The sequence below is a fragment of the Chrysemys picta genome, chromosome 12 (genome assembly GCF_011386835.1).
Source record: "Chrysemys picta bellii isolate R12L10 chromosome 12, ASM1138683v2, whole genome shotgun sequence".
In the NCBI taxonomy this organism is placed as follows: domain Eukaryota; kingdom Metazoa; phylum Chordata; order Testudines; family Emydidae; genus Chrysemys; species Chrysemys picta.
Window position 1 is genome coordinate 10,345,875 of NC_088802.1, and position 19,762 is coordinate 10,365,636.

The 19,762-nt window shown below is 51.7% G+C and overlaps 3 protein-coding genes across 9 annotated transcripts in view; all 3 read right to left on the reverse strand.

Annotated features, from left to right (window-relative positions):
* The window catches only part of LOC101948742 (zinc finger protein RFP-like), a 1,201,957-nt gene that overhangs the window by 528,685 nt on the left and 653,510 nt on the right, over positions 1-19,762 (reverse strand). The window lies entirely within an intron of this gene.
* Positions 1-19,762, reverse strand: part of LOC101939631 (zinc finger protein 850-like) — a 109,428-nt gene that overhangs the window by 47,053 nt on the left and 42,613 nt on the right. The window lies entirely within an intron of this gene.
* LOC101940445 (zinc finger protein 501-like) lies at positions 576-10,224 on the reverse strand. Of its 5 annotated transcripts, none has more exons than XM_065564510.1 (5): positions 9,981-10,224; positions 7,164-7,251; positions 6,670-6,796; positions 4,478-4,591; positions 576-4,165 (listed from the first exon to the last, which is right to left on the reverse strand). In XM_065564510.1, the coding sequence occupies exons 2-5, from the start codon at positions 7,185-7,187 to the stop codon at positions 2,793-2,795; spliced, it is 1,638 nt and encodes a 545-aa protein (XP_065420582.1). In that variant the 5' UTR covers positions 7,188-7,251; positions 9,981-10,224; the 3' UTR covers positions 576-2,792. The 5 variants fall into 5 exon arrangements, with proteins under 5 accessions (XP_065420582.1, XP_065420581.1, XP_065420583.1 ...); XM_065564509.1 differs by lacking the exon at positions 9,981-10,224 and adding an exon at positions 9,006-9,237; XM_065564511.1 differs by lacking the exon at positions 9,981-10,224 and adding an exon at positions 9,006-9,237 and having other exon boundaries at positions 576-4,200.

Genomic DNA, 19,762 nt, shown 5'->3' on the forward strand with positions numbered 1-19,762 from the left:
AGACTGGCAGCAGAACCTCAAGTGTCACATCTCAGGGAGAGTTCAGGATTTAGCAGAAGCCGAAGCAGTTGAGGATGTTGGCTGGTTCCTCTTCTCTGGTTTGCCCTGCTCATCTTCCCTTTCAGGATCAGGATGATGAAAGCCCAACAGTGCCATGTGGGTCCCAGGAGACAGCGGGTGTGAGACATATCCCAGGGTACAATCTGGACTGTTGAGTTGCTTAATTCTCCATCCCAAGGCATGTTTTACACTGCTGCCCTGTGTGAACAACAAACCCCTCCACGCTCTGCTCCCACACAGCCACCAGCCTTCAAAGTCACTCCTGGCTGCACTGTACTGAGTGCGATTAGCCAGACACTCAGGAACGTACCAAACGACACAGCAACATCAGCCAGTTTTCTACTCCCAGCCTTGAACCCCGGGAATGTGCATCTTGGACTGCTCAGTCTGTTCACGGTGCTGGACAAACGCAATCATTAGTTGGACATCTCCACAAAGGGGCTGAATAAGGCCACAGCCTTGTTCTCTCAAATCAATCCCCCAAACACTTCAATGAAAACACATAGGTCCAGACAAAACACTAAAACCAGTTTATTAAATGGAGCAAGGGGGTTTTCAGGGATTACAAGGGAGAAAGATGTAAAAGGTCAGAACTGGTTAAAAAAAAACAATTTAAACATGAATTTTAAATCCTAAATATTACTAAACTAAGGAAGATGCAAAGCAAACAGGATTTCCCACCCCACCCGCTGTTGCAGGCAGTTCACAGTTCTGAGTACCCAGGCTGGATTTCCTTCCAGCCTTGGTCCGCCCTCCTCAGAACAAAGCCCCTGTTGCCTTTCAAGCCATCTTGTTGCCTTCTGTAAAGATGGGGGAGAGGTGAAAATGGAGGCAATTCTCCCTTGTTTTTATACCACTCTCCTCTTTGAGGTTCACCCCCCAGCCAGGGGGCAGGTGATAATCAGCCTGTGGCCTGAGCATCCAGCCATCCTTGAGGTCAGGGGTTCTCAACCTATTTCTTGCTGACGCACCCTTCTGCAGCCTATAAAAACACCAGGGCCCAAGTGGGGGAGAGGGGTGGAGGAGTGTGGGACACTGGGTTGGGGGACACCCTTGGGCATAGGCATAGTTTTACTTCTATTTGGGGGGGGAGGGCTGGCGGGGCTCAAGCCAGCTCTGCACAGCAGGGTCCAGGGAGGGCACGGCACCTCCATCCCCCTTACTCACTCAGAAGGCCACCCAGCCTGGGTAGTGGGGCGATGCAACCAAAAAACATAACTCAGTAGGGGTGACTCAGCTCAAAAAGTTTGAAAATTGCTCAAGGTATGGGCAGGGGTGTAGCTAGGGGCTGTGTGCAGGCAAGGGGTAGCTCAGGGTGCAGACAGGGAGTAGCTAGGGGCTGTGTGCAGACAGGGGGGTAGCTCAGGGTGCAGGTGTGCAGGCAGGGGGTTAGCTAGTGGCTGTGTAGTGGCAGGGGTGCTCCCAGTACAACTCACAGCTTCAGGGGGCATTGGGGATCCCAGCTTCAGCCTCCCCCCTACTCCGGGATTTGGAGATGCGGGGGGCCACGCTGGTTTCTGCCTCCCCACTGCTCCCAGCTTTGGGGATGTGGGGGGGCCTGCCGGCTTCAGCTCTGCAATGCTCCCAGACAGGGCGGGGAGACCCGGGAAAGCTGACAGATACATTTTAACCAGACAATAATATTCAGCAGATGATGACTTTTCCTATGATACCTCACAAGACATACTTTGTAGATTTCTCATTTTGTAAACGTGGTGACCATAATAGTGTAGACCAGTGGCCCTCACAGATGTTTCATCGCCCCCCCCTTTGTGTCTGTGGTCATTTATACTCCCATCCTCACAAGCACATATATCACCACACAGCTCTAAAGGCAGAGTAGTTGCTGGTGAGGCGCCCAGCTCTGAAGCCCTCCAATAGCAGCACAGAAGTTAGGGTGGCCACGTGAAAAGTGATATTCCTTAATATTGCTGTTCACAGCAGACTTTTCACCCCATTGACACCCTTACTTCTGTGCTGCTACTGCACCTGGGTTTGAGAGCCTGAGCATTTATCCCCACCTCCCAGCTAGGCCTGTTCCTTCTTCATGAGCCCCAGGCATGTGGGGCCGACAGCCAGTGCTCTTTAAAAAAAAAACCAAACAACCCACACTGATCACGCCTCCCTTGATACATTCCTGTGCCTCCACTGGGAGGCTCTGCCCACAGTTTGAGAATTGCTAGTGTAGAGAGTCACCGTGGGGATTGGTAGCCAAGATGGTAACACCTGCTCCTTTCCGTCTCCGGGATCCCCAGAGAAAATGTCCGAGCAGGAGAGCGGAACAGATCCCATTGACATTAACCTTGTAAAACACATTTTGGTGATTTCAGCTATAAACATTCCCTCCATCCTTCAGCCCCAGCAAATTCAATGAGACTGAGCTAGAATTGGGCAGGTGGCAAAGGCGACGGGTATAATCTCTGAATTATTGATCCCTGAATTAACAGAATACAGGAACCCTTGGGATAAATTGTTAACCTCCGACAAGATATAGTTAAACATAGACCACTACAGTTACCCCTCTTCTTCCAAATCTTTAACAATACATGTTTACATTTCAAACTCTAGCTTATCTAAGATGGAAACACTTTCGAAATTTCTCTCTAAAGGTTGATCTGAGTCAGTTATACGCAAGTTGCTTAAACCTTTCTTGCCATGTGTTGCACAAGTTTAGAACTTGCGTGGATTCTCCCATGTTTAATGAGGTCTGACCTCTGTATGAAACTTTTCCCTCAGTCGAAGCACTTATGGGGTCTCTCTCCTATGTGGATTGTCTGATGATTAACAAGGTCTATCTTCCGCTTGAAACGTTTCTCACAGTCAAAGCACTTGTGGGGTCTCTCGTCTATGTGGATTGCCTGATGTTTAACAAGGGTTGACCTCTCTATGAAACTTTTCCCACAGTTCAAGCACTTGTGTCTCTCTCCTGTGTGGGTTGTCTTATGTTTCACAAGAGTTGACTTCTGTGTGAAACTTTTCCCACAATCCAAGCACTTGTGGGGTCTCTCTCCTGTGTGGGTTGCCTGATGTTGAACAAGGCTTGACCTTTGTATGAAACTTTTCCCACAATCCAAGCACTTGTGAGGTCTCTCTCCTGTGTGGGTTGCCTGATGTTGAACAAGGCTTGACCTTTGTATGAAACTTTTCCCACAATCCAAGCACTTATGGGGTCTCTCTCCTGTGTGGGTTGCCTGATGTTGAACAAGGCTTGACCTCCATCTGAAACTTTTCCCACAGTCCAAACATTTATGGGGTCTCTCTCCTGTGTGGATTGCCTGATGTTGAACAAGGCTTGACCTTTGTATGAAACTTTTCCCACAATCCAAGCACTTGTGGGGTCTCTCTCCTGTGTGGGTTGCCTGATGTTGAACAAGGCTTGACCTTTGTATGAAACTTTTCCCACAGTCCAAACATTTATGGGGTCTCTCTCCTGTGTGGATTGCCTGATGTTGAACAAGACTTGACCTCCATCTGAAACTTTTCCCACAGTCCAAACATTTATGGGGTCTCTCTCCTGTGTGGATTGCCTGATGATTAACAAGCACTGACCTCCATGTGAAACTTTTCCCACAGTCTAAGCACTTATGGGATCTCTGTCCTCTGTGGCTTTTCTTATGTGAATTTAATGCTGACTTGGAACTGAAACATTTCCCGCACTCAAGGCATTGAATGGGCTTACCTCCAGTGTGGCTTCTCCCATGGTTATTAAGATCAGAATGCTTATTGAAGCTTTCCCCACGTACCAAGCATTGAAGGGGTTTCTCTCCTGTATGGATTGTCTGATGTGTAACAAGCTGTGATCTCACAATGAATCCTTTCCCACACTGCAGGCAGTGCCATGGTGTCTCTTCATTCGGATTTGTCTGTTGTGCTCTGGGATCCTCATCTCCTCCCCCACCGTTAATAGATTCAGCCACTCTCTTCCTTGGGTAGTTTCCCACAAGCCTCTTTGACCTGTGCCAATTTCCCAACGCTTCTCCCTGCTCCAAGCACTGGGAAAGATTCCCTTCAGCTCTTCCCACATAGGTCCCCTGTGGTTGCACTGCCCCAGAAACTTCCTCATGATGATTCTCCTCCTGATTTTCACTCCCTCGCTCAGCTCCTGCTGGGAGACAGACAATCCAGACAGGAGTCATTGTGCTGGGGAGAAAGAGGAATAGCACCAAGGGCAAACCCAACACAAAGACTGAGCAATTGGATTCTGCCTCCACATCCCACCCAAACACTCACAGGGAAGGAGAGACGGGAAGGAACCTCCTGCAGCTAAGAGGCTGGGTGGAATGGCGTGAGCGATATCTGCTGACCACTGCCCTGCTCTGGGTGAGATGAGGAAGAACTGAGGGCATTACTCACACCATATTTTGGGATTCTCAACTTTTTCCTTCGTTCCCCAGATGGTTTGTATGTCAGTCCTCACCTGTGCTGGTACATTTTGGAACCTTTCTTTCCTCACAGGCCCAGAGATCCAGCACCCAGGGCTCTTCCCCTCGTTCCAGCCGGGTGATCAGCTCAGGTCTGGGAATGGGAAATCCTGTGCAGAGGGTGAAATCAGACCAGATCACGGTGCATGGAGCATTGGTGGAGTATTTGTCACCAAGGACATTCCATGAGTGGAACGTTTCCCTGTGCTCTGCTGGAGGAACGTGGAATCCAAGAGGATGGGAACATGGTCACTGAGCCCCCTTATGCTAAGGAAGTTGTCTGGGGAGGTGAGTTGAATTATTACTACACCCTCACTAGGTGTTCCCAGGATCTCTGAGCCCTGGGGGCCTTGCTGACTCAGGCCTGGTCCCCACTAAGTCCCCACTTCGGACTAAGGTACGCAAATTCAGCTACGTTAATAACGTAGCTGAATTCGAAGTACCTTAGTCCGAACTTACTGCGGTCCAGACGCGGCAGGAAGTCTCCCCCCGTCGATGCCGCGTACTCCTCTCGGCGAGCTGGAGTACCGGCGCCGACTGTGAGCACTTCCGGGATCGATTTATCGCGTCTTAACCAGACGCGATAAATCGATCCCAGAACATCGATGGCGTGCCACCGGACTCTCCGGTAAGTGAAGACAAGGCCTCACACACAGCTCTGCACTTAAACCCCTGCCTCTTTCTAAACCTGCAGAGCCCAGAGCCCTCCCCATGGCTGGAGCTATTCCCAAGGAGAGAGGTGAGCAGGGATTGTGTGTTCAGCTGAGAGACACCACAGACAGGACAATGCTGGATTTATGCCTCTTTGAAAGCTGGAGGGGTGGGGATGGTTTAACTCAGGCCTGCAAAACTCGTAAAGCAGCAAGGGCCATATTACTCCAAATAAAACAGCTGAGGGCCAAAACCCAGCAGGTGGGCCCGTAAACAGCTCCCCATCGCCACTCAGCCCCCCCAAAACACCCAACCCAGCCCCTCAGAAACAACCCCCCCAGCAATGCCCACCCCATGGAAAAAACCCTCCTTCCCCAGCGCCGCCCCACTGAAACAGTGGTATTGAACCATGGTAATAAGTTATAGCGGGCCCCTAAGGTAGCATAATTAAGGTAAACGAAAATGTCTTTTTGCTAGAGGTAGAATAAGATCTTCCCCCTCACTTTGTAATCAATTGCCCTGTTGAATGAATGAGCTGTGAATGAGGAAGGCATGGAAGGCAGCACCTCCAGACAGCTGCAACCCTTGGAGAGGGGCTGGGAGCCATACCAAGGACAATTAAACTTGTCAAGTGGGTAGACTAGAGAAGAGCAGACATACTGACGGCCTCAGGGGTTAGAAGCAGGCACCTTCCATTGGGAACACCCTCTTTGCAGCACTGGGACAACCTCCAGCCCAGAGAAAAGCAGCAAAAAGGACCAATTATTATGAGAGACAAGATCAGTAGAACAGGTCAGCCACCAACTCACCTCTCACCTCCTCACCCCCCCCCCAAGTATGAAGCCCCCCCGCCACTGTCCGCCTGGCTCCTCATCCCCCCCCACACCATCCCAGCTCGCCTACTCACCCGCTGCTGCCCGCTTGTCTCCTCAGCCCCCTCCACTACCCTCCTGCTCACTTCCTCAACCCCCCTCCTCCACCCCACCTGCCGCTGCACGTCCACTCACCTCCTCAGCACCCTACTGCCCCCGTCTCGCCTCCTCACCACCCACTCGCCTCCTCAGCCTCCTTCCCCCGTTGCCAGTAAACCTACCCCCGCCTCCTCAGCCCCCCTCCCATGCCGCCAGCTCACCTGTCTGCCCGCCGCTCGCCTCTTACCTTCTGCTGCTGCCCCCGCCCCCTACTGCTGGCTCACCCTCACTCCCCAGCCTGCCACTGGCATCTTCACCACCCCGCCCACCTGCCGGGCAGCCAGCCGTTGGCTGGCCCCACCCTGCTGCTTGCCTACTCACCCGCTGTGGGCCACACAGTGAGCCCACACGGGTCATATGTTGTGCAGGCCGGGTTTAACTTGTCCATTAGGTTTTGATACCGATGTCCCACTGGAGAGGGCACAAAGATGCAAGTCTCTCTCACATGGCAGAAGTGCATTATGGAACCACTCACCTCTGATCTAACTGATCAGGGAAGAACCTGACCAAATTCAGATAAGCAGAACCCACGGCTTCTAATAACTGAGGGGACGGGAATCCCTTACCCAGAGAGATCACCATCTCGTAGTTCTCCTGCATGACGTCCCTGTAGAGGGCTCTCTGAGCGGGGTCCAGCAGAGCCCCCTGCTCCTGGGTGAAATACACAGCCACCTCCTCGAAGGTCACCGGCATCTGAAAGAAAAAGAGTCCCCTAATCAGCACGTACTGCCCCAGACACAATCCCACTTTTCACAGGGGAGGAGGCCCATAAAAAGCTGAATCCCCCCTCCCCCACCCTGTTCAAAACAGCCAAGAGGCTTCAGCGGATGGGAGAAGGTGAGACCTTCTTGTCTCCCCCAACACACGGAGCAGGGCAGGGTCTTCTCATTTCCCACATGCCTATCAGACACAGGCTGATACGGGAAGTAGAGCGCTGACCCAGGGACAGGGATCCCGACAGCTTCCCTTTGTATTTCACAGCAGCCTCTGCCCAGTGGGGTCAGGCACTGGCAGTGGGAGTCTGGTCAGTTTTTCCAGCCCCGCCTTGAAAATCCCCTACCTGAGCTGGCTCCATCACAGCCATTTCCCTTCCCTGTCCCCTGGAAGATGGGACGAACTGGAGCGACTCGTGGACGTGATTCCTCAGCCTGTCGGGGCGAGAGGGGCAATGGGGGAGGTTCCAGAAGGGGCTTGAGTCCATGACACACCCCAATTCCTCCCATGCTCTCTCCTTACAGACAGATGCTCTGGGCTCTGCTGCGCTGGGAAAACCCTCAGTCACTTTATCACAACACAGACCCGGCCTCTCCCCCCAGCACTGAACCCCTGAGACACTTTTAACGCACCCCCCCACAAGGACAAAATCTCTAAGACAAATAATAGAAAAGAGCCGAATCAAAGGATCCACTTTGGGGGTTCTCCCCTGACATTGGCCCCGAGGGCAGCGTGTCCCCCCAGCAGTGCAGGGACTCATCCAGGGTAGGACCTGGCTTCTCTCTCAGCTCCTCTCTTTGTTTCCAGGAGAGTCAGTCTGCCCACGGGCCATGCAGGGAATGGATCCGGGCAGGGCTAGGAGCTGGGAGTCTCCCTCCCCACTTCCTGCTCTTGTTGCCCCTTTCGGTCTCTCCCCTCCCCTTCCTGTCTCCTTCCCTCTCCCTCTGCCTGGGAGAACTGGGGACTGTCCGGTTCCCATGGGCGTTTGCTCTCCAGGGTGAGCCTGGCTGTGTCACTGAGGGCAGCAGCTCTGGGACCCGCAGACTCACGGGGAACCCCTCCCCCTCCGGTACAAACTCACCAGCAGGTCCCTGAAAGGGGCCCTTTGTGCAGAGTCACTTTCCTGCCCAGACCCAGCGCTTCCCCCCAGGTCTCCCCATCACCTGCAGGCTCCGGCTCAGGGGCTGGTGTGGGCAGATCCTGGGGCTGCAGCGAGGGCTGGTTCCAGGCATGGTTAAAGTCCCCAATTGGGCTGGGCCGGGGGGGGGGGGGTTAATGAAGGTCTGTCCCTGGCACAGCCCCAGCTGGGGAGCAGCAGTTTCACACTCTGGGCTCTCAGGTAGAGGAGACAGCAGCATCTGAGCCAGGGAGCACCAGCCTCCTCCTCTCCCTTGGCCAGAACCGGAGCCCTCTGGTGGCCACAGCTAATGCCTGAGCCTCCCTCTCCTGGCCCTGAAGCCCCCAGGGCCAGGCAGGCAGAGGCTGATCCCATTGGCCCATCCGTATTCACTTCCCCTGCCAGAGCCAGCAGGGATTCTGGTCTGACTCCGGTGTGGCTGAGATCTGGATAATGCCCGGAAATCAGACCAGGGCCCTGGGCAGCCCCCAAGGCGTGTCTGAAAATAATACACTGGGAGCAGGGCGTGTGTGGGGGTGGGGGGTATATCTGGATATTTGCCTTGTAACTTTTGACCCCGTCTGGCTGCTGGGTGGGGGCAGCCCCTCCCCCTTTCCTGCCCCATGGGGCAGGGAATCTGGCTTGTGTCTCTCCCCACCCCTTCTCCCCGACCCCTACCCTCTTTGTCTCCGTTCTCCAGGCAGTCTGACTCTCACTCTCCCCCCAGCCTTCCCTCCCTACATCCCCCCTTTCCCTCACAGTGACCCCCCCACTTGAGTTTCCCTCAATTGGAGCCCTATTCCCATCCGCCCCATAAATCTCCACGATTCCCCTACATCGCCCCATCCCCCCTTCAGTCACCTCCGTCCCCAGGCCATCCTGCCCCTCACACATCCCTGTTCCCCCCTTATCTCCTCCCGCTCCCACCCCTTCAGTCCCCCAGGAGTGGCTCCCCCCGCCCCGCACACACCGGGAGCTGGCGGCAGGGCAGGGAATCCGCTGGGAGCAGCCTGAGGCCAAACCTCCCCCTGCAGCCTGGGGGTGACGGGGGGGGGGGGTCGGGTATCTCACCTTCCCTCCGAGCGGGGCCCCTGGACCTGGGAGAGGCTCCTGGGGAGCAGCGGGAAGGGCCCTGCTGGAGATTCCCCTCTCCCGGCTGCAGCCAGGGCTCCGGGCTCCCAGCACCAGCCGCCGGGGCTCGGGGATCTCGCCAGGAGCCTGGGAGCCAGAGTCACCGCAGCGGCTGCGAGTCACTTCCTGCTGCCGGGCCTGAGCCCAGCGATCGCTCCCCCCAGAGCCGCCTCCCAGCTGCTCCTGGGTCCTAGCGATCAACTGACCTCCTTGCACTTCTCCTCTCTGTGTCCGGCTTCTGTTACATTCAAAGACTTTAAGATGAGAAGGGCCCATCATGAGCATCTAACCCAGGGATTCTCATGACCAAATTTTTCTTGGTCTCAGAGTGTGGCCAGCAGCTCTCGCTCGTGGCTGCTCTGGCACTTTTTCTTAAAATACTTAATTACCTTTAGGACAAATCAATAAATATGCACTTGGGTACACGGGGGAACAGTCCTGCTATTGTGGGGAACATTCCTGGCTTATACACAGCCCCGGTGGAATTGGCTAGCGAAAGGATCTGAGTCCTCGCTCCCACTTCCTTCACCCAGAGGCCTGCCTGACCTCGTGGACTCCCCTTTTACTTTGGTCCCCATAACCCCAAGGCTGGGCCCAGGCCTCCTGAGGGGCTCAACCCCCAATCTTCTTGTGATCATTCAGGACAGGTTCCCCATTGTGGGGTGCCTCCCCTAATGCTTCCTTGACCATTGCACAGAGTTCAGAACAAATACAATTAATTAAACAGCAACTTAAAAAAAAATAAGGAGAAAAGTGGGAAAGATTAAAGGAAAACACATCACCCCGCTCTGTGGGAGGAACCACAACCAGCATCTCTGGAACGTCAGGGCAGTTCACAGTCTGTTCCTCATATGTCCCTGACTGTGCTGCGGGGATGCTGCAGGTCAAACACTTACCCTGGTGGTGGCCACACACCCTCAGGTTCTAGGTGTCAGGACCCTTCTTCCTAGTGTCAGCTTCTTCCTGTCAGGGTCTTGATCCCCCGCCCAGTCTGGCCTGCAAGGCCTCTTGGCTGAGGGTGTCTCCTTGACCAGGGTCCCCTTCGTTCACTGCTCCCGGCTCCGGACTGCTCCAATTTCCCTCCACCTCAGCACTGCTGCTGCTCTCTCCTTAGCGCCTCCTGCTCTGCTCTGGCCAGGCCAGCTCCAGCTCACAGAGAGGATGGGACCCCGGCCTGCTGACTCCCTCATTGGCCTGCTTGTCCTGTCAATCAGGCTGACCTAAAGCATTGGCCCCTCCCCATTGTCAGTCTCAGGATCTTGATTTCTCATTGGCCCTTCCCCTTTCTTTTGGAACTAGGAGATGGCCAATCTACGCCCCCCCCCCTTAAGCTTCAGTAAGGAGCTTCCTCTTTAGCCAGCTGAAGACCAAATGGAGGGGTCTCCCACCGGTTTAAATAGACTTTCTTTTGTGGGTTGAGACCCCCCTCCTCACTCCTATGCAAAGTCCAGCTCCAAGATGGAGTTCTGGAGTCACCTGGGCAAGTCACATGTCCATGCATGACTCACAGTCTTTAGCGGCAGAAGCCATTGTTCACATGGTCTCTTGTATGTCTCCAGGAAGACTTCTTATGTGGATTGGAGCATTCCAAGATGCATTGTTCCCCAAGTGCTTCCTGATCCTGTACTTAACCTGGCAAATTCCTTCCTAAAGAAGCTGACCAAATGCCTCACAAAGCTTACTTAGAAATCAAGCAAGCATACAGCCCATATTCTTAACCTCAAGTACAAAATGATATATGTGTACAAATAGGATGAATAGATATAGTAGACCATAACCTTTACAGAGATATGTTACAGGGCACAGGCAGCACAAAACATATTCCAGTTATGTCATATTCCCATAAAGCCTTATGGGAGGTACCGTCACATCCTCCCCCTGAGCTTACTGCCAGAGACTTGGACACTGTCCATGGTGGAGGCAGTACCTGTAAAATTCCTGTTTGTCTTTGGTCACACTCCTTTTCAGTACCTTGAAACCATATGATGTCATTCCTAGGTGTTCTAGCCAGTTTTGGGGTTCCTGGTCCCCAGATGCCTGAAAACAGGTTGGGGTGTAGTAGTGCTAACAGAATGCAGATAGGAATATCCGTTAAAGTAGAGGTGTCTTGACATTTAGCCACCAATGCCATGAAGTGGTGTGCCTCAGTTTCCCCTTCTACACAGCAGCATGGGCCTGTTATGCTTTTGCTGCTGTTGCCAAGCTTCCAGTCTGTTTATAGGGATAGGCTGAAAAGTAACATGCTTGGGGGGCTGTCTTGTCACTGTCCCTAGCATGTACAACAGTTTCTTCCACAAATCAGGTATGTCCCACATCTTTAAAGGGTTTACCACTAGTATGAATTCTTTTGTTTTATCCCATAGGTGAATTAGCAAAAGACACAAGGTTAACAGCCAATCTACGGTGGACAGGCTTCGTTCACTCAATTTGACTTGTTTAGCCTCTATTGCATTTTCCCAGTTGTCTGTGCCCTCTGATAGACACTTTTGCCTCTTTGGGGAAGGCTTTTAATTCAGGCAGGTGTTTGGGTCTTTGGCCAGGAAAGGGTGTACTGCAAGCATGCCTGCCCTCGGCCCCTCCCTCTGGAATTTCTCTGGGCTGGACCCACCCATGCAGAGATTCCCCCCTCCTCCTCCCCCCCCATAGTTTTATCTCTTAGAAGTTTAACAAGAACAACATCTTTCAATGGGGTGTTCTGGACCCCCTTTGGACACCCCACATTCTGTTCCCAACAGGTCATCTGGATAGATCCCCCCCTCCAGGATATCTGACCCCCAGGTTTCCCTTAAAACTTGATCCACAGGAGAGGGGACTGGCATTTTAAATGCAGACTTTTCACCCTCTTCCTGGGAAAGTCCCTTCCTACAAAAGGTGGGCGGACTCTTTGCCCCCCCCCCCAACTTCCCTCTGGGCTTCCCTCTCTGGGCTCCCCTCTGGGTCAGACACTCTCGTGTCCCCCAAAAGGGAAGGTGACCTGTGGGCTCACAGCTATCAACTATGGCAGACTCTTCACTGGCCAGCAAAATTCCCCCCTTTTCACTCAGGTTGGGTTTGCTTCCAGCTATAGAGATCTTGGGGTCTGCTTCCACCGCAGTGGTCACCAGGACCCCAACTTCCACCTTTGGGACACACACCTCTGTGCACCCCAGGGCAGGCCCGGCCCCCTGCTGACCTGCAACATCCTGGTAGTCAACAGCCAGGGTGGCCCCCCTGTAACAAGGTGGTACAGCCCTCTCCCCGGGGGAGATGATTACGGGACAGGAGCTGGCTTTGTCCAGCACCTCCATCTGAAACTTCCCTTGAGCCCCTGGGCTACAGGAACTGGCTAGAACCATCCCTGCCCCCGAAGCTGCATCCTTTACTCCTGCAGAGGAATCTAATAAGAGACACCCTCCTATTCCCCAAGCAGTCCATGTGACTTCACCCTGCCCCCCCCCCAGGGCTTTTAGCAAAAGACTCCTTCTCACCAAACTGGGAGGGATTGCAACTGCTTTGGAGGACAGGGTCATCATTCAAAATGATCTGGACAAATTGGAGAAATGGTCTGAGGTAAACAGGATGAAGTTTAACACAGACAAATGCAAAGTGCTGCACTTAGGTAGGAAAAATCAGTTTCACACATACAGAATGGGAAGAGATCGTCTAGGAAGGAGTACGGCAGAAAGGGATCTAGGGGTTATAGTGGACCACAAGCTAAATAGGAGTCAACAGTGTGATGCTGTTGCAAAAAAAGCAAACATGATTCTGGTATGTATTAACAGGTGTGTTGTGAGCCAGACACGAGAAGTCATTCTTCCACTCTACTCTGCAATGGTTAGGCGTCAACTGGAGTATTGTGTCCAGTTCTGGGCACCGCATTTCAAGAAAGATGTGGAGAAATTGGAGAGGGTCCAGAGAAGAGCAACAAGAATGATAAAAGGTCTTGAGAACATGACCTATGAAGGAAGGCTGAAAGAATTGGGTTTCTTTAGTTTGGAAAAGAGAAGACTGAGAGGGGACACGATAGCAGTTTTCAGGTATCTAAAAGGGTGTCATAAGGAGGAGGGAGAAAACTTGTTTACCTTAGCCTCTAAGGATAGAACAAGAAGCAATGGGCTTAAACTGCAGCAAGGGAGGTTTAGGGTTGGACATTAGGAAAAAGTTCCTAACTGTCAGGGTGGTTAAACACTGGAATAAATTGCCTAGGGAGGTTGTAGAATCTCCATCTCTGGAGATATTTAAGAGTAGGTTAGATAAATGTCTATCAGGGATGGTCTAGACAGTATTTAGTCCTGCCATGAGGGCAGGAGACTGGACTTGATGACCTCTCGAGGTCCCCTCCAGTCCTAGAATCTATGAATCTATGAATCTACTAATGTGATATATGCCATCATGTGCCAGCAATGCCCCTCTGCCATGTACATTGGCCAAACTGGACAGTCTCTATGTAAAAGAATAAATGGACACAAATCAACATCAGGAATGGTAACATACAAAAGCCAGTAGGAGAACACTTCAATCTTCCTGGACATTCAATAACAGATTTAAATGTAGCCATCCTTGAACCAAAAAGCTTCAAAAACAGACTTCAAAGAGAAACTGCAGAGCTACAATTCATTTGCAAACTTAACACCATCAATTTGGGCCTCAGTAGGGACTGGGAGTGGCTGGCTCACTACAAAAGCAATTTTCCTTCTCTTGGTATTGACCCCTTTTCATCAAATATTGGGATTGGACCACATCCACCCTGATTGAATTAGCCCTGTCAACACTGGTTCTCCACTTGTAAGGTAACTCCCTTTTCTTCATGGGCCAGTATATTTATGCCTGTATCTGTAATTTTCACTCCATGCATCGGAAGTGGGGTTTTTTTACCCATGAAAACTTATGCCCAAATAAATCTGTTAGTCTTTAAGGTGCCACCGGACTTCTCATTGTTTTTAAGGGCTGACCTCTAATGGAAACCATTCCCACAGTGCAGGCATTTATAGGCTCTCTCTTCTGTGTGGATTCTCCAATGGTTATTAAGGTTTCTGCTATTACTGAAGCTTTTTCCACATGCCAAGCATTTATAAAGTCTCTCTCCTGTTTGGCTTGCCTGATGTGTAACAAGGCCTGATCTTGCTGTTTAACTTTTTCCATAGTCCAAGCACTTATAGGGTCTCACTCCTCTGTGGCTTATCTGATGTGTAACAAGGTTTGATCTCTGTATGAAACTTTTCCCACAGTCCAAGCACTTATTGGGTCTCTCTCCAGTGTAGATTATCAGTTGTGCAATAATGGCTGAATTCCAACTGAAACATTTCCCGCACTTGAGACACTGATAGGGTTTCCCTGCCGTGTGGCTTCTCCCATGGTTATTAAGGTCTGAGCAGTTACTGAAGCTTTCCCCACGGTTCAAGCATTGAAGGGGTTTCTCTCCAGTATGAATTGTCTGATGTGTAACAAGGTGTGATATCAGAATGAATCCTTTCCCATATTTGAGGCATTGATAGGGTTTCTCTTTGGTAGGGTTTGTCTGCTGGACTGTGGTTTCATTAGGACTCTTTTCTCCTCCCTCATATAGAATAGATCCAACCACTTTCTTCCTTGGGTGGTTCCCCAGCAGCCTCTCTGACCTGTGCCAATTTCCCCAGGCTTCTCCCTGTTCCAAGCCCTGGAAAAATTCCCTGCAGCTCTTCCCAAAAAGGTCCTCAGTGGTTCCGCTTCCCCAGGAACTTCCTCATGATCATTTTTCTCCTTGTTCTCATTCACTATCTCATCACCTGGTGGGGGAGAGAGACAATCCAGACAGGAGTCATTGTGCTGGGGAGAAAGAGGAATAGCATAAAGGGAAAATCCCACACACTAAATTTGCACAGACTGAGCAATTGGATTCTGTTTCCACTTTCCACCCAAAGACTCAGAGAGAAGGAAAGATGGGAAGGAAGCTCCAACAGCTAACAGGGTGAGTGGAAAGCTGTGAGCGATATCTGCAGACTAAAGCCCTGCTGTGGGTGAGATGAGGAAGAACTGAGGGTGCTTACTCACACCACATTTTTGGAATTCTCAACTTTTTCCTTCATTCCCCAGATGGTTTCTATGACAGTCTTCACCTGTCCGCGTGCCTCTCGGGATCTCTCTTTCCTTGCAGGCCTGGAGATCGTGCACCCACGGCTCCTCTCCTCACTCCAGCTAGGCGATCAGCTCAGGTTTGGGAATGGGAAATCCTGCACAGGTGGTGAAATTAGACCAGATCAGAGTGCTTGAAGTAGTGGGAGAGTGTCTGTCACAAAGGACATTCTGTGCATTGAACCTGTCCTCTTCTGTGCTGGGGGATCGTGGAACATGATGGGATGGGAACATGGTCACTGAGCCCCCTTGGGACAGGCAGATATTAGAGGAGGTGGGGAAAATTATTATTATTATATTATTATTATACCCTCACTAGGCATTCCCAGGATATGTGCTCTGGGGGCCTTGCTGCTGCACACCCAGCTCTGGTGTTAAACTCCTGCCTCTTCCTAAACCTGCAGAGTTCAGAGCCCTCCCCATGGCTGGAGCTATTCCCAAGGAGGGAAGTGAAGAGGGATTTTTTGTGTGAATGGGAAACAATACATATGGGACAATACATGGCTTCTTCCCCTTGAAAAGCTGGAGGGATGGGGATGAACTAGCATGTCCATTAGCTTTTGACACCCATGTCCCACTGGAGAGGGCATGGAGCTGTGCATTACTCAAAACATTCCCCTCTGATCTAACTGACCAGAGAAGTACCTGACCAGAGTCAGACACGCAGACCCCATGGCTTCCAATAACCGAGGGGACAGGAATCCCTTACCCATTGAGGTCACCATCTTGTAGTTTTCCTTCATGACATCTCTGTAGAGGGCTCTCTGACCGGGGTCCAGCAAAGCCCCCTGCCCCTGGGTGAAATACACAGCAACCTCCTCGAAGGTCACCAGCATCTGAAACACCAAGAGTCCCTCACTCAGCACCTGCTGCCCCAGCCACAATCTCACTTTTCACATGGGAAGACGCCTAGAAAAACAGAATCCCCCCTTCCGGTCAGAGCAGCCAGGAGGCTTTGGGGGTGGGGGAGAAATTGAGAGCTCCTTGTCCCCATCCCGTCCTCCCCTTCCTCTCCCCACCAGCAGATGGATCAGGGCAGAGTCTTTTCATACCAGCCCCAGAATATGATGAAGTGGGAATGTTCTTTATGGTCTCCCTGAATATGGTGTGTGTTCCTCAGTGTGTTACTCAAGTATCAAGGTGGTGGGATATGGGTGTGTGATCCTTGCAGAGACCCCTTAGTGGGCAGGTGTGACTGCCAACTGACTATCTGGGCAAAGAGAAGTGCCAGCACTCTGGATCTTGGCAAGTGGTGGCTGGTGCCCATCCTCTGCAAGGAGACAGCCGAAGGTGTTAGAGAACAATGAGGTGGATATCGGGGACCTGTTTGGCCAGGAAAGGGACAAAGCACATAAGAGGGGTAGCTGGGGGGCTGGAAGTGGGTCAGTCTCCTGGTTTGGGGTTCAGTGAAAAGAACCCAGGGCTCTGGATGCCCCCAAGATGGACTTTGCTGAATATTCCTGATGTCTGTGATAACAAGCTCTATTCTCAGGCCACTTGTCCAGTCTGGCTGCAGGAGGGGATCTGGGGACAGAGGGGGCCTGGGAGAGTCTGGGGAGCAGCCACCTGAGACTGGAAATGGAAATCCAGCTGTGGTGAGAAAGGAGTGTTTGCCAGGGATGTGGCTGGTTATAGGGGCAGCCGGAGAGCTGAATATAATGTTGCAGTTATTTAATGCCTTACACTGGGGAATTCCTACATTCTTGCAGCTGGATGGTGTGAGATGAAATTATTTTCCTTAAGGTGAAGGCTGTCACTGCTCCAATTTTGCTGGAGAATGCATGTCTGGAGATCTGTAGCCATCAGTGACATGCCTTCATTCTGCTGCTGTTTCATGTGGCTGGGCACTGCAGCCAGGACTCTATTGCAGCAGAGTGGATTTGAGATCCGATTCAATAGGGAATGTGGGGAGTGGCCTTCTGGAGCCAGAAAAGGACCTGCAACTGTAATGGGAAAGACATGCTGGGCAGAGATGCTGCTGTGGAAGCAGCTCGTAATGCTACCCATGTGTAAGGAAAACTGGTTACATGGTTGAAAACCTGCTTCTCACAGTCTTGCTGCTCCTTGGCAGCCAGATGCTGTCAGCTGTGATGGATGGGTTCAAGCAGAGGAACTCACTGCTGTTGTGTTTTTTGTTTTTTTTTTGCTGGTGAACGATATGCCTGAGAATACGAAATACGCCTGAGAATTGTAGTAATCAGTCAAACCCACATGACATGCAGTTATTTTTGACCAACAGAAGTTGTCTCCAGGAGCTGTGAGGAGGAGGCTGGAGAGATCTCCAACAACCAGGACAAATAACATGGCCTGGGGTAAAGTGAAACAAGCCAGAAACATTGAGTACAAATTGCCTACTGAGTGCTGTTTGTGTTTGCAGGCACCTCCCAGCCCTGTGGTCTGACCATGACCTATTCCCAGCCCTAGAAGAAAAGTCGAGTATTGGACACCATTGCAGCCCATTTTGCTAGTAAGTTAACAGAGAAAGTGCACAAGGTCACTGAAGTCAAAATGAGGACTAGAACCAGGGTCTCTAATATGCAAGCCCCAGTGGAAAGTGTCAGCAATTGGAGAGAATCTCAGAACTGGAAGGGACCCTGAAAGTTCATTGAGTCCAGCCCCCTGCCTTCATTAGCAGAACCAAGTACTGATTTTGGCTCAGATCCCTAAGTAGTCCCTTTAAGGATTGAACTCACAATCCTGGGTTTAACAGCCCAATGCTCAAACCACTGAGATAGCCCTCCCCCCAATTCTTCCCACAGCTGATGTGGTGGGGAACTGAAGAGACGTGACTCAAATCCTGCAGCAGAGCCAGGCAGGGGAACTTGGTAGTTCAGTGTGCTTTGTATTTGGGTTTAATTAAATGAAATTAATTATCTATGTTGTTGTTTTTCAAGGTTTGCTGCCGTGACACTATTTATCTCTGTAGGTTATGGAGTGATGTGCAACCAGACATAGCTATTCCACATTTCAGCCATTCAGCACATAAAGTTTCTTGCTAGTGTCGCATCCTGGCATGTTTGAATGTTGTTGGGCACTGTGACTAGCCAGCTCCCTGAACAGTTCCCCAGTTACATGGCTATATGCAGTCAACACCCAGGGAGGCTGGAAAGTAACATGTCACAGGCTGGCCAATGTATCCGGACAGATTTGGAAGCTGAGAAGTAAAGTGACCCAACCAGCTCTCTCTAGAGAGCACAGCTGAACAATCCCTGATGTACATGTTTATATAAAGCACATGGCCCAGAGTGCAGGCTGGAGAGTAACATATCACAGTGAGGTTCAGACTACCATCACAGTGACATACAAAGATATCCTCACTGGGGCTGGGTTGACACAACCAACTTGGGGAAGGGAAGTCCCATATCTGCTTGCAAAAATCCCAGCTGCGGAATGAAAGGGAAACAGACAAGAAGAAAGTTTGATATGTTTCATTTACCTTAAGTAAATGTCAGGCTTAAAAGGAGCTGAGAGGGAACTTTCATAACCAGACCACATGGTAAAAGCATCCACAAATTGGGAGAAGTGTCATTCTGAAAGGTACCAAAGTGGAAATACTGTCCATGAACTATGGTGTGTGTGTTAATGCTACAGTCTCTTTTTCGGAAACATTTTGTAGATCTCCCTCTCTCGGTCTCTTTCCTTCTCACACTCCTTTGATTTCATCCAGTTTTATACATTGTTTTCTCTAGCACTTGCTCTCCATCAGTTTAGTTCTCTGAGTCTCCCTATCTCTTCTCTGATCCGTGTCACAGATCATTCCAACTCAGGCACCCAGTTCTCTCTGCTGAATGTATCCCCTCCCCTCTCAACGCCCCCTGAGCTTTTCCCTTCTCAGGTTTGTTTTGCCTTCACCCTTCTCATTTCAGCTTCTCCCCCACTTTCCCTGGGCTTCTCTCCTTACTCCTGTTTTTCTTTATCTTCACCTTTTCCCATTTCATTTCTTCTCTCCCTTCTGGTTAAACCTGCCCTGTCTCTGACTCTCCCCTCCCCATAGTCACCTCCTCTTCATCCAGCTGACCAGGGCCAGTGCAAGGATATTTTGCACCCTAGGTGAAATTTCCATCTTGTGCCCCCGCCCCCTCCGGCCCAGGGATCCAGGGCCATCCCTAGCTATTTTGGTGCCCTACACAGCCCCCAGGCCTCCACAGGGGGGAGGGGGGCTGGCCCCAGGACTCCATGGGGGGGACTGTGGGGGGCCCTGCCCCAGGTCTCTGTAGGGGGAGGAGGTGACCCAAGACCTCTGTGGGGGATGTGGGGGAGGGGGACAGGCCACTTCCTGTGGGAAGTGGAGTGACCCGGCACCAGCCTCCTCCAGTCCCCTGGCACCCAGCCGCACCACCCGCGAGTGCAGGGGTGCGGTTCCCGCCTCCCCCAAGCCTGGGAGCCAGGGAAGCAGAGAAGGCTGGGGCCAGGTCACTCTACTTCCCACAGGAAATAGCCAACCCCCGCACCCACGGAGGCCTGGGGCAGGGCCCCACACTGCCCACTGTAGAGGCCTGGGGCCCCAGGCTGCTCTGCTCCCCTGGCTCCCAGGCTTGGTGGGAGGAGGAAGGGGAGAACCGCCCCCCAGCACTCACCGGCAGCACGGCTGGGAGCCAGGGGAGCGG

Excerpts from the sequence above, each read along its gene's own strand:
- LOC101940445 (XM_065564507.1), bottom strand. The coding sequence starts at position 7,577 with ATGAGTCCCTGCACTGCTGGGGGGACACGCTGCCCTCGGGGCCAATGT. Across the intron at positions 4,592-6,669 it reads CGAGATGGTGATCTCTCTGG|GATTTCCCATTCCCAGACCT; the intron begins GTAAGGGATTCC and ends CCCTCTGCACAG. Across the intron at positions 4,166-4,477 it reads TCCAAAATGTACCAGCACAG|CAGGAGCTGAGCGAGGGAGT; the intron begins GTGAGGACTGAC and ends TCTGTCTCCCAG.